Raw genomic sequence first — 18,026 nt, 5'->3', positions numbered from 1 at the left:
TGCATGGAGGTGATCGGCTTAATGGTAGCGGCAATGGACATAGTACCTTTTGCACGCCTACACCTCAGACCGCTGCAATTGTGCATGCTAAGTCAGTGGAATGGGGATTACTCAGATTTGTCCCCTACTCTGAATCTGAATCAAGAGACCAGAAATTCTCTTCTATGGTGGCTTTATCGGCCACACCTGTCCAGGGGGATGCCATTCAGCAGGCCAGACTGGACAATTGTAACAACAGACGCCAGCCTACTAGGTTGGGGCGCTGTCTGGAATTCTCTGAAGGCTCAGGGACTATGGAATCAGGAGGAGAGTCTCCTTCCAATAAACATTCTGGAATTGAGAGCAGTTCTCAATGCCCTTCTGGCTTGGCCCCAATTAACAACTCGGGGGTTCATCAGGTTTCAGTCGGACAACATCACGACTGTAGCTTACATCAACCATCAGGGAGGGACAAGAAGCTCCCTAGCAATGATGGAAGTATCAAAGATAATTCGCTGGGCAGAGTCTCACTCTTGCCACCTGTCAGCAATCCACATCCCGGGAGTGGAGAACTGGGAGGCGGATTTTTTGAGTCGCCAGACTTTTCATCCGGGGGAGTGGGAACTTCATCCGGAGGTCTTTGCCCAAATACTTCGACGTTGGGGCAAACCAGAGATAGATCTCATGGCGTCTCGCCAGAACGCCAAACTTCCTCACTACGGGTCCAGATCCAGGGATCCGGGAGCGGTTCTGATAGATGCTTTGACAGCACCTTGGAACTTCGGGATGGCTTATGTGTTTCCACCCTTCCCGCTGCTTCCTCGATTGATTGCCAAAATCAAACAGGAGAGAGCATCAGTGATTCTAATAGCGCCTGCATGGCCACGCAGGACTTGGTATGCAGATCTAGTGGACATGTCATCCTGTCCGCCTTGGTCTCTACCTCTAAGACAGGACCTTCTGATACAGGGTCCATTCAAACATCAAAATCTAACTTCTCTGAAGCTGACTGCTTGGAAATTGAACGCTTGATTTTATCAAAACGTGGTTTTTCTGAGTCGGTTATTGATACCCTGATACAGGCTAGGAAGCCTGTTACCAGAAAGATTTACCATAAAATATGGCGTAAATACCTATACTGGTGCGAATCCAAACGTTACTCCTGGAGTAAGGTTAGGATCCCTAGGATATTGTCCTTTCTACAAGAAGGTTTAGAAAAGGGTTTATCAGCTAGTTCTTTAAAGGGACAGATTTCAGCTCTGTCCATCTTGTTACACAGGCGTCTGTCAGAAAATCCAGACGTCCAGGCCTTTTGTCAGGCTTTAGCTAGGATCAAGCCTGTGTTTAAAGCTGTTGCTCCGCCATGGAGTTTAAACTTAGTTCTTAACGTTTTACAGGGTGTTCCGTTTGAACCCCTTCATTCCATTGATATAAAATTGTTATCTTGGAAAGTTCTGTTTTTAATGGCTATTTCCTCGGCTCGAAGAGTCTCTGAGTTATCAGCCTTACATTGTGATTCTCCTTATCTGATTTTTCACTCAGACAAGGTAGTTCTGCGTACTAAACCTGGGTTCTTACCTAAGGTAGTCACTAACAGGAATATCAATCAAGAGATTGTTGTTCCATCCTTGTGTCCAAATCCTTCTTCAAAGAAGGAACGTCTTCTACACAATCTGGATGTAGTTCGTGCCCTCAAGTTCTACTTGCAGGCAACTAAAGATTTTCGCCAAACTTCTTCCCTGTTTGTCGTTTATTCTGGACAGAGGAGAGGTCAAAAAGCTTCTGCTACCTCTCTCTCTTTTTGGCTTCGTAGCATAATACGTTTAGCCTATGAGACTGCTGGACAGCAGCCTCCTGAAAGAATTACAGCTCACTCCACTAGAGCTGTGGCTTCCACTTGGGCCTTTAAGAATGAGGCCTCTGTTGAACAGATTTGCAAGGCTGCAACTTGGTCTTCGCTTCATACTTTTTCCAAATTTTACAAATTTGACACTTTTGCTTCTTCGGAGGCTATTTTTGGGAGAAAGGTTCTTCAGGCAGTGGTTCCTTCTGTATAATGAGCCTGCCTATCCCTCCCGTCATCCGTGTACTTTTGCTTTGGTATTGGTATCCCAGAAGTAATGATGACCCGTGGACTGATCACACATAACAGAAGAAAACATAATTTATGCTTACCTGATAAATTCCTTTCTTCTGTTGTGTGATCAGTCCACGGCCCGCCCTGTTTTAAGGCAGGTAAATATCTTTTAAATTATACTCCAGTCACCACTTCACCCTTGGTTACTCCTTTCTCGTTGATTCTTGGTCGAATGACTGGGACTGACGTAGAGGGGAGGAGCTATATGCAGCTCTGCTGGGTGAATCCTCTTGCATTTCCTGTTGGGGAGGAGTTATATCCCAGAAGTAATGATGACCCGTGGACTGATCACACAACAGAAGAAAGGAATTTATCAGGTAAGCATAAATTATGTTTTTTGACTAGACTGTTCATTTAAGTAATGATTACTCTTTACAAGAAAATGCAGTAGTAAAGGACACTCATGGTATCTGAGATGAAAAAGAACAAACTGATTTATCACACAGAAAAGCATTGAATACTATATACCAAAGCATATTTTCCCTATACCACAATAAGAACTTCTCAAAGATTACAAGTCTTTAAAAAGACGTTGGAGGGAAGAGGGGCTCTGCCTTTTGCACACAAAACATATGTGAGCAAGAAAGTTATACATATCTGCAAAAGACCGACAATACTCATATTTTAACAAAAGTCAGGGAATGCGCCTTACAAGATGTAACCAAAACAAAGGTCCCTTATTTAGTGTTTTGTTTTTTTCTCCAGGTAAACTATAATAGTGAGAACCTCTGTAATCTTTGCAGAAAATAAATCTAAATTCTGAGCAAAATAATTATATTTGGTGATATAGGAAAGTACGTATTAATTAAGTTAATGAGTATTATTATTTGTGATCATTAAAGGGACAGTCTACTCCATATTTTTTGTTTGTTTATTACCAAGTCCCCAGTTTTGCATAACCAACACTGTTATATTAAAGGGATACTAAACCCAATTTTTTTTATTTCATGATTTGGACAGAGAATGCAATTTTAAGCAACTTTCTAATTTACTCCTATTATCACATTTTCTTTGTTCTCTGTCTATCTTTAATTGAAATTTTTTTGTTTCTTAATGGATGCTGTCTTTGGAAATATAAAACTACTAAGTTTTGTAAAATTATGGGAAAATTATTTTAATTGTAGATTATTTTTTTTTATTGACTTTGTACATTCAGTTGCCATATATTACCAACCTGAACTTCGCAGTCACAAAAAAATAGTAAATACAAATTGTCACCGTTGTTCTTTGAAAAGAACATATTAAACTCAGCAGTTTTTTCATGAAAAACATATGCTCTTATCCTTAACAAGGCATATTATTTAGACTGCAGCAGAATTGTGTACAAACATTGATGCATAAAACCCCTGTAGGAGTCAACCTCTTTAGATCTGCTCTGTGCCAACAGTTCTGTGCTGCTGCAAATGCATTTAATACTTAGAGACACCGAACCCATTTTTTTTTCTTTCATGATTCAGATAGAGCATGAAATTTTGAGCAACTTTCTAATTTACTCCTATTATAACATTTTCTTCATTCTTCTTGGTATCTTTATTTGAAATGCAAGAATGTAAGTTTAGATGCAAGCCCATTTTTGGTGAACCACCTGGGTTGTTCTTGCTGATTGGTGGATAAATTCATCCACCAACAAAAAGTGATGTCCAGAGTACTGAACCAAAAGAAAGCTTAGATACCTTCTTTTTCAAATAAAGATAGCAAGAGAACAAAGAAAAATTGATAATAAGAGTAAATTATAAAGTTGCTTAAAATTACATGCTCTATCTGAATCATGAAATAATTTTTTTAGGTTCAGTGTCCCTTTAAAAATCCTAATAGTTATTGTATATTTAAGAGAGAACTTTATTCTTTCTTTTTTTTTTTAATAAATATTTTTATTGAGAGCACAGATGGGGTACAGAAAAAAGAAAAAGGTGAAGACAATAGCAGCGGGGAACAGTCTCAATATTATAACAGTAAAAGGAATATCTGTCATGGCGTTCTCTTCTAGAGAAAGGAGAATACCATGAAACAAAAGGAAAAATCCAGCAACCATACATTGAACAAATCATAACATTAAACTCTATAGCTAGAATAAGCTGGACTCATCACTATCTGTCCCGACTATGTCTTCCAATATGTCTCATCTGTGGGCTTATTTTCTAATAAGAATTGCTATACAACACATAAAACTAAAAAAAGAAAAAGAAAAAGACGAAGAAAATAAAGAAAAAAAAAAAAAAAAAGTAAATACGCAAAAATTTATGTATTCTTATCAGCCTTCTAGTTTACGGTCGCCTTCAATTCTCTAAGGTAATGACTTGTTATACCTGCGGCAATTCCCCTCTTAGTGTTGCATTCATAACGTATTCTGTTGATCTTAACGGATAAATAATTTTCTTCTGTATATCTATTGCCTGGGAGTATATGAAAGTTTCCCACTTTTTAAAGAAAGTCTCAACTTCCTTACTTTTATCTTGTTCTATCATACATTGTTCTAGTGTCATTTGTTTAAAGATAAAGTTACTCACTTCTGCTATGGATGGTAGTTTTTTTGAGATCCAAGTTCTCAGCAATAGAAACCTTGCCACCCCTATCACTAATTCGATAAATAATTTATTTTTTATTCTGGAATCTGCCTGTAATAGGAAAAAGACTGTGTCTCGGGAGATTGATATCCCTGTTTTTAATATCCTTGAGAGTAGAAAACTTATTTTATTCCAATACTGCCTAACTAATGTACATTCCCAAAAATAGTGTACAATATCAGCCCCACTATTACCACATTTCGCACATTTATCCTTAATTTGGCTGTTCCATCTTGACATGGCACATGGTGTCAGGTATGTTTGATTAAGCAGGAAGATATGTGCTTCTCTAAAATTAGTAGAAGTGAAAATCTTATTTATTTTATTAATACTATTATATATACGATCTTCATTACATTCTCTAAACCCCTTCAGTTGCCATTTTTTGACGATAAGCTTTAAGTTTAAGCTACCCTCCTGTCTCAAAGATTCATTGTACCATTTTCTAATCGAGAAATCTCCTGCTTTACTTAAATTAAAGTTCAGCATAAGTGAGGGCCAATCCCAGTCCTTATTTTGGAGGTGTAATAGCTTATTGGCTAGACTCCTTAATTGTAGGTACGCAAAAAAAATTTTATTGGGTAAATCGAATTCAGCTCTTAATTCCTCAAACGTCTTAATGTGCGGATTTTCTGTGTTGAAATTAATCATTTGACCAATATATATCAATCCCTTACTTTTCCACCTATGGAAGACTGCAGATTTTAACGCTTCCGGGAAGAGGGGGTAGCCAGTAATTGTTAAATAATTAGATATTGTATAATTAACTTTTAATTTCTTGCAATACTGCTGCCTTGCTTTTATAATACTCATAACTGAGCTGATCTTTTTGATCTTTTTAGGAATATCTGCAACTTTAGTATGTAAAAGAGCCTTTAGAGAATAGGGTTTCACTATTCCCTCTTCCAATGACCTTGCTGTATAATATTCCTTATCTAGCAGCCATTCCGCTGCAATTTTAACATGGCATGCTAAGTTATATTTCCCTATATCTGGGAGTGCAAATCCTCCAGATTCCTTTAAAAGACACAATATTTTGAGAGAATTTTTTTTTCTTTTCTTACCCCACAGAAAATCGATTATATTTTTATTGAATACTTTAATATCTGTGGATTTAATGAGTAAAGGTAAATTCTGCATTTTATACAATATCTTTGGGAAAATAATCATTTTGATTAAACTAATTTTACCTGACAGGGCCAAGGGAATATATTTCCACACATTTAACTGGTCAGTAATTTTCTGTAAAATTGGTTTAACAATCAAGTCATACCACAACTTAGGGTTCTTACTGAGATTAATTCCAAGATATGTAATCTGATCTACTACTTTATAGGGAAATAAAGTATTAGATTCTTTTTGTTTATTAAGCCATAGGAGTTCAGTTTTGTTAAAATTAACTCTATAACCCGAAAAGGAGCTATATAGCTCTATTATGTCCATAAGTTGTGGTATGCTCCGATTGCTATTTCTCAGGAATATCAAAACGTCATCAGCATATAGCAAGATCTTTTCCTCTATATTATTACAAACAATCCCTTGCATCTCTTGACGAATTTTAATAGCTAATGATTCAATAGACAGGTTGAACAAGAAAGGTGACAAAGGACAACCTTGTCTTGTACCTCTTTTCAGAGCAATATCTGCGGATTCCACTCCATTCACTGAAATTACAGATATTGGATTTTTATATATTGCTTTGATATAGTTTAGAAAGGGGCCCAAGAAACCAAACTTAGACAGTGATGTGAAAAGATGATCCCACTGTACCGCATCAAAAGCTTTTTCTGCATCTATGGCTATTAAGGCTGCATCTTCTCTTATCTCCTGGTGTTTATCTGCCAGATCGTTAAAATATTCAATAATAATGCAAGCTTTACGTATATTAACCACAGAACTTCGATTATTCATAAACCCTACTTGATTTGTATGTATGATATTACCAAAAAATTTTTTTAATCTTTCCGCGACAATTATTGCTAAGATCTTATAGTCCACATTTAGTAGGGAAATAGGTCTGTATGCGTCTGGCTTCTCAGGGTCCCTTCCTTTTTTATATATCAGAATTGTATTTGCTTTAGTGAAGTTCTTTGACATGCTAGAATTCTCGGAGTAATACCAATTATATAATTTGGTCAAATATGGTGCAATTTCTTTTTTTAAAATTTTATAGAACTCGGCTGGCAGATGATCCGGCCCGGGTGCCTTATTTAATTTAATCTTATTAATTGTTGTTTCTACTTCTTCTATCGTAATAGGCTGGTTAATTGTGTTAACTTCTTCCAGTGTTATTTTAGGAGTAGTTATTGAATCCCAGAACCGCCTTTTATTCGAGCTGTCTAACTCAGATGCCCCATAAAATTTGCTGTATATTTGGTAAAAGATCTCATTTATTTCTAACGGGTCATGTATATATGTATCTTCCACTTTTATTACCGGTATTGTATTAGTTTTTTTTTCAGATTTAACTACTTTCGCTAGAAGACTACCTGTTTTATTACCAAATTTCATAAACTTAGCTTTACTTTTGAGATCTTCTCTAATAGTTTCTTGTGTATAGAATGTGTCCCTTTCTTGTTTTGCCTGGGTATACCTGAACCAGTTCTTTTTTGTAGTACTTGATAGGTATCTATTATAAGAATTTATAACTTGATTCGTTAATTGTTCTTCCCTTCTCTTTCTTTTCTTTTTAAATGTGGCCATATAGCTTATTATTTCTCCCCTTAACACTGATTTAGCTGTTTCCCACAGTATTTCTATCCTATCTAGATATTCTCTGTTCAAATTTATAAAAATATTGAATTTTTCTTTTAACATAGCTACAAAAGATGCATTTTTCAGCATATATTTCGGGAAGTGGAAGAAGTTTCTTTTAGGAACTCTTGTTAATATTTCCTCTAGGGTAAGTTCTAGTGTAATAGGAGCGTGATCAGATATGATCACATCTTTTATATCTGCCTTTGGGTTAGCCAGCAATAAGGACTCGGATATCAGGAAAAAATCAATCCTCGATAGTGATTCTAGTGATTTTGATAAACATGTAAATCTTTTTAAATCTGGATATTGGAGTCTCCAAATATCATGGACTTTAAGTGATTTTTTAAATGTATGCAGGATTCTCATTTCCTTCGATATTCTAGCATCCTTTTTCCTACCTTTTGTGCTTTTCCTGTCTAGTGGGAATCTAGGTGTTAAATTAAAATCACCAGCAATTATTAAATTTTTTTCATTATACTTTAACATTAATACCTGCAATTTATTCCAAAATTCCGGGTCCAGATTATTTGGACCATAGACATTACACAAAGTATAAATCTTTTTTTTTATTTCTATTCCGATAATAATATAGCGTGCATTGTCATCTTTTTTAACTTCAAGAATTTTATATTCTAGATTCTTGCCAAGTAGTATGGCTACACCCTTTTTCCTTTCTAAACACGGAGTGGCAACTACTTCTTTTACCCAATTAACTTTTAATTTAGCTAATTCTGTTGCAGACAACCTGACTTCCTGGAGAAAGGCAATATCAGTGTTTAATTTTTTAAGATGCTTTAGGATTGTCTTTCTTTTAATAGGGGAGACAATACCACCAACATTCCAAGATGTAAGACCTAGTAAGTTCCTAATTTTATTCTATGCAAGCTACCAACCACAGATTTTCCAACACTACTAGACATATCCTTAACTTTATGAGAGGCTGATAAGAAGACAAAAACAAAAACAAAAAAAATAATAAAAAAAAAAAAAAAAGAGAAAATACAAATCAAAACCAGTTAAAATTTTAACGCTGTTCTCCTTTATGACATAAATCCTGACAAACTGTGACATAATACTGTTTAGCTTCTTCATTATTCTGAAAAGATTTAAAGCCATCCTTGCCTCCTACTTTCAAGATAGCAGGATAGACTACAAATGCCTGTAACCCCTTTTGAATAAATTGCGAGCACATTTGTGACATTATTTTCCTTTTATTCGAGGTTTCCATTGAAAAGTCTTGAAAGATAAGGACTTTCCTGTCATCCAACAGGAGAGGTTCTGAGAGTTTTTTAAAGTATTTTAAGATTTCAGCTTTGTCCTTATAGTTCAAGAATTTTGCTATCACTGGCCTAGTGCGGGATCTGCCCATAGGGTCTTCACCCAAGTATTGCTTACTTGAACCCAGTCTATGTATCCGCTCAGCTATGATTTCTAATCCTTCCCTTTGCATGCCCAGTTTCCTTGGTATTTCTTTGGTGATAAGTGCTTCTAACTCACTATTTACATATTTTTCAGATATACCTATGAACCTTAGATTATTTCTTCTTGATCTATCTTCAGCAACATCTGCTCTGACTTGTAATTTTGCAATTTGTCCAGTTAAATCTTCAATCCTATTACTTTTAATAGTCAGTTGATCCTCTAGGTTCGATATTCTATTTTCGATTTCTCCTATTCTTGCATTAAAATGTTTTAACTCATTCGATACCGTTGATATTTCTAGTCTGAGATTATCAAACTGTGGCATCAATAAAGCAGAAATTTGAGTTATTAACATTTGTGTATCTATGTTAACATGAGGTGTGTTCGCGCTATCTAAATTCTCTTGTATGGGATCGATTGTATTCTTGTTCTTATTTCTTTCCCTAGTTTTGGCTGACATTACAGCTGGGGACTTATCTTTTGAATTCTGGATAAACTTATCCATTAATAATCACTTGTATTTATAAAAATGTACCACAGGAAGGGGAAGACAAGAGAAAAAAAAAAAAAAAAAAAAAGGGGGGGGGGAAAAGTGTGTGAGTAAAACTAATGTGAAGAAGTGTTAGTAGTGAGTATGAGCCACTTGGGCAGATGTAAATCTAAGTGATCAAGGACTAAACCAAAGTCTACAGAGGGAATAAAAAATAAAAAGTGTGAGATGGTGTCTTGGGTCAAAAGTGGATAATTAGTGTAGGAGTGTGTGAGGGAAGAGAGAAAAAAAAAAAAAACGAAGAAAATCTATATATCAAGTACCCAACAAGGGATAGGTTGTAATGTTAAGCGCTATACAATTTTCTAAGCTAAGTTATTACTTTGAGTTTAACCTCTTATCTACTTTTAATCGTTGTGGAGCCTTCAATCTTAAAAAAAAAAAAAAAAAAAAAAAAAAAAAAAAAAGACAGAGTTCAAATTACTTTACACTCTTCTATTTTATCAATCTAGCCTATCAAACCTTCCAAAAAAACCAACTTGAACCAACTGCCAGGTTTTTCACTGCAGTCCCTACATTCTGTTCACAACACAAACCCACTGGATCAGGGTCCCAAACTTATACCCTAGCCACACTGTACATTCTTCACAAAGGTGAAACCATGGGTGTTTTTACAACATATAACAAAACTCTAAAGCTTAATCATATACAGCACAGTTGGTCCTGGGTTAATATATCTTTGTCAGAAGGAAATAACAGTCTTTCCAAGTGTCACCAGCTACCTAGTTCTTCACTAGGTTCAGCATTTTTATCACAACACAGTCCACTTGCATGCTAATCCCAGACTTGCACACCAGGCTTTCTGATTTTTCTTCCTGTTAGTATAGTGAAACTTTTACTCAGACTGTTATCACAACCAAGATCCGTGACCACTATCAGTATATTCCAAATACCAGCTAGTACCAGTTTCTTCACTGGGAGCTTCAGGCCTCAAACACGGCACAGAATTCTTACATACTTATCCCAGACTTACACACTAGGCACACAGTATATTCTTCAGTATAGTGTATTATGGTATATTGCAGTTAAGTCCCCTCAAACTCAGGCTTTGCTTAATGCCTATAGAGTTGCACTTTTATGTGTATTATAGTTCTGAGCTGAGTAATTAGCCCCCGGGTTTCCTTTTCTTAATATATCTGTATTCTTTCTCTTTATTTTTCTTTTTTTCAACAGCGCAGTGAGTTCAGATATGAAAGTGTAGGGTTTGTTGAATCAGATTTGTGTGTAACAGTTTTCTTCACTGGGGCAATATATAGCACCTTCCTATAGGGGAAAGAAAACAGCCTGTTGGATTCCAGAGACCTGCTTCAGTGACTCTCTTTATGCTGTCACACAGATATGGGCCATCACAACAACTTCCCCCTATAGAGTACCCAGACCAGGGATCACGTTTCCAACTGAGTTCTTTGTCTAGTTATTTTTTTTTTTCATTTTTTTTTCCCCAGCCATCAATAACAGAAATTAGGCTGATAAAACAGATGAATACCTCAGGCCTTAGTGTTATCTCAATTGTTACCAGATATCAGTCACAGACTTCCCTGCACCCAGACTAATAAAACTGCACACATTCATATCCTCATAGTCAGAGAAAGAAAATAACCTTGCAGCGGCTTTTACAACACATAGTCTGATGTGTGAGTACTTATCTGAGAGGATGGCTTTCTCTTCTGTTATCGTCAGTCTTGTAGCTCCATGTCCATGTTCATGGGCATTTTCCTGAGCAGCGTTGCTCCTGCCAAGGAGCTTTACTGGCTGTGGGATATGTTCGGTGGAGTGCCTTTGTTATCTCTGTGTCACGTACCCGCTGAGCGTAGCCTGTCAAGGCTTCACGATGGTCGATGAAAAGCGCTCCCAAACTGGTACTCTTTGCTCGGCTCTTTTGGGCCTAGAACCTGTGACTGGCGGTTAGAGTATACACGAAGTATACACGGAGCAAACGCTAGCTGCACGCCACTCCGATGTTACCGCCCACCGCGAACTTTATTCTTTCTTATAGGTACATGTTGAAACCAATAAAGTTTCAGGCTATACCTTGATTATGAGCAAGAAAAAGGCCTTTTTGATAATGGACCTATAAGAGATTTTTTTAAAGATGTATTGTATTAGTATTGGGGTTCGCAAATAATGATAAGTCCATGCAAAACCAAGTACAGCTCATCCTTGTTAGTGCACACTTATAGTGAGCCACTTCCTAGCCCTCCATAGACATCCACAACAACAGCAAAGTTCAGCAGCACTATAAATCTCTTCAAAGACCTTTTATTACTTCATTCTTGGATCATACCATAAACAAACAATGTTTTGGGTACAGCACCCTTAATCATGTATATCATATTATACGCTTTATATATGATTAAGGGTGTTGTACCTGAAATATATACCATATGACCCAAGTATGAAGCAGTAATGGTCTTTTAAGAGTACTATAGTGCTGCTGAACTTTGCTGTTGTTGAGCATTGATAAGTCCTTATTTGTTCTCAAACTGGATATTCACTTATATATAAAACAATGACTGGGCAAAGTATAAAGTATTTAGTATTAAAGTAAGGCATACATGTTACAAATAAAGGGTGCCACAATGGTGTCATATTATTTGAACTCCATATAAAAAGCAACGTGAAGAAATCTCACAACAATGAAGCACCTCCAGTTATATACACACCAGGCTGAAATCTCCCTTATTCAGCAAACTGTTTCTCGCAAATTTCTCAACACGACTAAATCCTCCAAAAATCACAAGCAGGTGAACGTTTATAAGATTCTCTTAAAACCACAATGCCTTTCTCAACCCACAAATACATAGTAAAAACTTTTGTTTCTAGGTTAATCTGATTAAAATAACACCTTTCTATATTTAGATTTTGTTAGAGCCAATGGCAGCCCATTATATTGCAGTAGAGTATTTACAAACCTTTTTCAATTCTTTTGCAGATTATTACAAAGCATGTCTATGAGCTGCTGGAGAAGGAGTGTGATCTGGAGAAAGTGTATTTGCCAGTAAGTAGTGACATACAAGCACGACATGTTTTTGTCACAAATGTACACGTGTGATGAATAGCTTCAGTAGAAATGTCTTGTGTTTGTTCTGGCTGCTCAGGATTTAGGAAGTTTGGGTTAGCCATTTAAGGCTCCAATTTTAAGATTTAAACAAGACTGATTATAGTGTATCCCCAATCACAATCGGAGTAGGGCTGTAACCAATGCTCAGCGAAGACCTTAAAAGTCTTGGAATAATGTCACCATGACAGTTACCATGTCACACTTATTTGTTGTGTGCACAATCACAATCTAACTGAAGACCGATTATAAACCTTAGCAACTACTTAAATATTAATTTGAACAACTGCTGCTGTCCACAAACAAACATTTGTATTTACAGTTTAGATGTTAAATGTACTCTATTAAAGGTACAAATCCGGTTTTTAAAATGTTGGTGTTGCACAATAATGAATTTGGCAACGAAAATATCTGAGCGGCTACCTTCTTCCTCATTCGTAGGTTCACAAAACCTCCAAAAGCACATATCTAATAATAATTTTACCCCACATTTTTATTCACACTTTTTAACGTGTCTTTACATATGATATTTTCTTCTTGCTTGTGGAAGTTTTGACTGTCTAATCCCCAGGAATTTCATAAGTTGCCTGCATTTAAAAACAATTTCCAGTGACACATTGGTTACCGGAGTATTGATGACCTACTGTTCAACTGCTCCGCCCACTCAGTTCTGCAATCAAAACACACCCATTTGATAGTAATAGTATAATTTGGATTAATCCATATCTTATTATATAGATTACAGCACCAAGCTATTATACCTACCCATAATATTGATAGTACCAGTCTCTGGAACACGTTATGGGCATATGGTTATTGTAACAACACAGCATCAAAATTAGGCAGGCAAATAATATGTTGTCCCATTCAATAATAATAACAATATTCCAGTAGGAGTTAATTATTTTTAAATAACACATACCCACACCAAATTTTTGGCATAATAGGTAGCATTTTATATGGCTGTCTATCCAGTAGAGGGTTAATAAGCAATACAACAATTATTTATGTATATATGGAAGGAAAGCTTCCCAGACAGAACGGTATTGCAAATACAGACATCTCCCAACCATAGAAAGCACAATACTGCCAACTTTGAATTTCATCATTTGCAGTAATTTTTTCATATTCAGTTAGATAACAGGTAAGATACATCATAGGAAGAGATGTCACATGAAGTAAAGTCATATGCAAAAACAGACTTTTAAAAATGTTAGACTTCCTTTACTTTAGAATTTGTACCAGTAAAAAGAAAACAGTCTGCATCATCACTAGTCAAAATGTGTTAGTTTTACTATTAACTTTTACTATTAAAGTCATTAATTGTTCCAAAAGACCATAAAAATAGAAGCATTCTTGCACTATTGCAGTAAAGTTATAATGAAACAAACTAACTTATATATTACCAATTCCCTACATATTGCACTATTGCACTGCTCAATTGATTACTTAAAGTGCCATAAAACATGTTAAGATCTGTGCATATTCTAAAAGGGCTAATTAAGTAAAAATAGTTTGCATTAAAAAACTGTTTAAAAATTGCTGGAAAGTATTTTCTTCATAAATGGAAAGAGTCCAAAGCTGCATTCATTACTTTTGGGAAATAAGAACCTGGCCACCAGGAGGAGGCAAAGACACCCCAGCCAAAGGCTTCCCACTTCCCTCATCCCCATGTCATTCTTTAACTTTCATCCCAGGAGGTTGGCAAAGAAGTGTCAGAAGTTTGTTTTAGTCTCTTATGGAGGGTAGTACTCTTCGACATGGGACTGGAGTTTTAAGTAATCCTGTCAGTCTCTCAGTGAGGGCATGGATGAAAGTTAAAGTCCGTAGATGCAGGAAGAGTCTTTCTGCGAAACCATCCCGACTCATTTTGACTACTCCACAAGCAATTGGCGTTGTCGAACTTCACTACGCTGCCTGCTTTCTTCTCTCAAGTCCATGGCGGAGGCGAGGCTACTATCTGTCACACTTGAAGGGCTGTGTTCCTGTTCTACGGCGTAGATTCCGGTAAGATCGTTTCATTTTACTTCTTCATGATTGTACTGTAACTCATTTGTTCCTGCGAACTCACATAAAAAATACAGGGTCTCAGTGGGACTCCTTTAGTATCTTGGAATCAAGGGTTAATATATCCTGAGGGGGATTATTGAACAGGTTTTTTTTTAACCATGTTTGTTATGTGATTCAACCTGCTTATGTGTAGTGTTAACTGGGCTCGTGGCTTTTGGAACATAACGAACTTTTAGAGTGATGCGACCTTACAGTCGGGGCCCACTTTTTTTTTGTCTATACGGTTCACCTTGTGATCAGGCGTGTTTATGTTCTGGTCTCCCATTTCTGCATTCCTGACAGTGTGGCGACAGAGAATTCAAGTACGCTGTTGTCTGGTTCATAGGAGGTGGTGAGTGCCCCAGCCATTGTGGGTGTCAGGTGCCGTTTAAATTGTTTTATATTTAGTTCATTTTTTGGTATCCCAGTTATGGAGGATGCTGATGTTGAGTTTGTTCAACTTTCTGATTCAGATTCTTCGTCTTGTGACGAATGCGAATTGGCCCCATTGACTCAGGTCAGTCAGTTATGTTCTTTAAGCCGTTCTAGAGCACCTTGTTCCTCGGGCTCAGGGATTCAAGGGACTGCTGAGCCATCCGCCTCGGGGGGCCCCTGTCCTCTGGCAGGCGAGTTCCCTACCTCTCCCTACTACTACACATGCGGGTAACCCAAGTTATGTTTTTTCCTCCTCGGAGGGTGGATTGTTCCCCCCAGAGGTTGTGGCACGTTTTCGCATTTACATTCTTTTGGTGCTTGCGCGTCTACAAAGTACAGATGTTTATTTGCGATTGTGTTCGTGCCAGATTGCCCCAGATCTCTCGAATACAGGAGGGTGTTACTGTTCCTGAGTGTTGTGCCTTTCGTTACAGGCTGGCTCGCGTTCGTGTTCTACTCAGACATGTTTTTGAGCTGTTTGGGGACCCTCTCCTTCTCGGTTATGGGACTCATCAGTCTCCTCCTTCGAATGGCTCACCTCGTTGGATGAAGTAATCTCCTTTAAGTCTTGTTATCGAGATTCTTCCCAGTTTTGTCAGAAGAACAGGGTTTCCTTTTAGGCTGGTCCTGCGGATCTTTCTGTCCTTCTTGGGCGTTATCCTTCGGGTTGCCTGTTATTTTATTTTATCCGGTTAGGATGAATTTTATTTCTTTTTCATACTATGTTTCCTGCGTGAACTTAAAAGTCTCTGAGATCGATATTTGCTGTTTTCTTCTATGGAAGTTGTTCTGGACACGTTAGTCCCATGTTTGTCTGTTTTTCTTCCTCCCTCTCTGAGGGCGGATTTAGCCAGCTTGGCATTTATGACCCTGGTTGCAGGCTGGTCCTGCTTGGGTTCAGATCTTTTGTCCTGCGTTTTATTCAGACATGTGGCGCCTATTATACCTTGCTGGTCAGGTTGGGGTGCCGAGTGCTCTTAACAACATTATTTATGTTCTTGTTATTTGTTTTACAAGTTTTAGCTAAGCATTCTCAAGAGGACTTGCAGGTCTGTGTGGCTCTCAGGATTGTTGCAGTCCTAAATAGCCGTCTCTCTGGGGACTGGGTCAGTGAATTTTTGCTGCGATACCCTCGGAAGCTAGAGTATTCCTTCCCACGTGGTGGGAAAATTAGAGGGTTTAGCACCTCTTTTCCGCCGGTCGGGTGTTGCTTTATGAAATTGTCCTTTTTGGACTTGTTCCTTTAGTGGTTCTCTTCTTCATTGAGACCTCTTGGATTGTCTGTTTCTCCTTGTGGATGGGTCGCCTTCGGGGGACTTGGATTCCCTTCAGGAGTTGGTTGTTCTTTTTTCAGGACATTAGACAGTGAGGTCTTTTTGGGCTCCGGTTAGGGGTCCTTCCCCGGTGTTTGGAATGCTCTGCATCTCTTTTTTGGGATAGAAGAGGTCCTAGTGGTTTTCCACTCATATGGTTCAGGTATTGCCATCTAGGTGGCATCCACACCCATGTTTTACTGTCCTCTGACTTTGAATCTGAGTTGATGTGGAGGCTAGATGTTGCTCTGTTCGGGTGACTTGTCCTCACTGTTCCTCTTGTGTCTGTAGCTCGTGGCTAGCTGGACTGCTAGCTCAGCATACTAATGCTCTGTGGCTACTCTGTACTGTAGCAAACCGATGGTTGCTAGTTCGATCCCCGGCAAGGTCTACTCAGCCTTTCCTCCTTTCGAGGTTGATAAAATGAGCAGCGCCTTGTGTCCCTTCAGGGATTAGCTGCACTTTCAAGCACAGTCATGTTAATGTTGCTTGGATGCCTGTTGGCTCTAGTGTCCTTTTATGGCCCTGGTTCTTTGGAGTGTTGTGCTCCTGCAAGGGGTGGTCTCTTCCTTTTGTGTCGAGACTTGCAAGGACTTCTTGCTCTTGTTATCCGGGTTATTCTGGATTTTTTACCCTGGGAGGTCTGCTTTTTGATATCAGACAAGGGATTTAAGTTCCTGGATGATTGTTTAATCTACACATTTGTGGGGCCTGGGCTTCTTGTCCTGATCTTCCGGTTGTCAAGGGTTTCACCCAGGGTTTTCTCTTTGGGAATCCCGCTGTGGGATGTTAACGGACCTTATGATCCTATGACTGGCCGGGGAGTCTCAGTTTCCGGGGTACTTGGGCTTAGCCCTTCTTCTGGCTGTTCTGTTTCACAACTTGGCCAGATTTACTGACAGCCAGGGCTCCTTGGGGGCTTGTCTTGTGCCGGCCGATACGGTTCCCTTGGGACAGCCAACTAACGTGACCTGATGGTGGGTTTTCCTGCTTAGCAAATGGAAGGTTTGCGGTTGCTCAGCTGTCACTTTTGTGCCTGGTATGTGTGCTAGCACAATGGTGTTTTAAGGGGTTCTTCCGTGTTAGTCAGTGATGTGGCCTTGTGTCCTCTCGGTTCTTCCTACGACTTCCTATCTTATGGGCAGGTGTTTTAAGACCCTCTCCTCTTCAGGGGGCTTGTTGTCCTCCTTACGGAGGTTTGGTTCCCTTTTTAGGGGCCTCTCCTGTGTTTATTTGGTACGGGGATTGGTCTGCTCTTTGAGTTGTTCCTTTCCATCTGGTTAGCTGCTGGCTCCCCATTGAGACTTAGTTGGGTGGCCTTTCTTGATCTCCTTTGGTCTATTGCCTGCTCGATTGTCTTTAGGTTGAGGTGGCTGGGTCCATTCTTCCGTCCTTTTGGAGGCCGGTCCTGGGGTTCCTTTCGGTTCCCTTGCTTTCAGATCTGCTGTTGCTTGGGCTAGTCCGGCTAGGTTTAGGATCTGAGATCTGTTGTTCATCCTCAGGTCTTGGGGGTGACAGTGGACTTCATTTTTAGAGGTTCTGTGCCTCTCCCCCTTTGAGATCTGTGAGTAGGCTTGGCGGCCTGGATTGGCTGCAGAGTGTCCTCTGTCTGTCTGAGGTTGAGCAATCTCTGTCTTGGAAGTTAGGCAGTCTGCTGTTTTGTGCGGCCGCTTCTTCCTTGCGGATAGTGTTTTCTCTGTGTCTTCCTATAAATGGCAGCATGTTACTGGACTCAGATGTTTATTTTCTGAGTTTGCTCAGT

The 18,026-nt window shown here is 38.5% G+C and overlaps 1 protein-coding gene across 1 annotated transcript in view; it reads left to right on the top strand.

Annotated features, from left to right (window-relative positions):
• Window positions 1–18,026, top strand: part of FAM172A (family with sequence similarity 172 member A) — a 1,196,638-nt gene that overhangs the window by 237,831 nt on the left and 940,781 nt on the right. Inside the window, exon 5 of the mRNA XM_053701490.1 lies at window positions 12,342–12,407. Coding sequence (XP_053557465.1) covers window positions 12,342–12,407 — 66 coding nt within the window. The remainder of the gene's footprint in view (window positions 1–12,341; window positions 12,408–18,026) is intronic.

The sequence above is a fragment of the Bombina bombina genome, chromosome 2 (genome assembly GCF_027579735.1).
Source record: "Bombina bombina isolate aBomBom1 chromosome 2, aBomBom1.pri, whole genome shotgun sequence".
NCBI lineage: Eukaryota > Metazoa > Chordata > Amphibia > Anura > Bombinatoridae > Bombina > Bombina bombina.
This window is presented reverse-complemented; position numbering and strand designations above follow the sequence as displayed.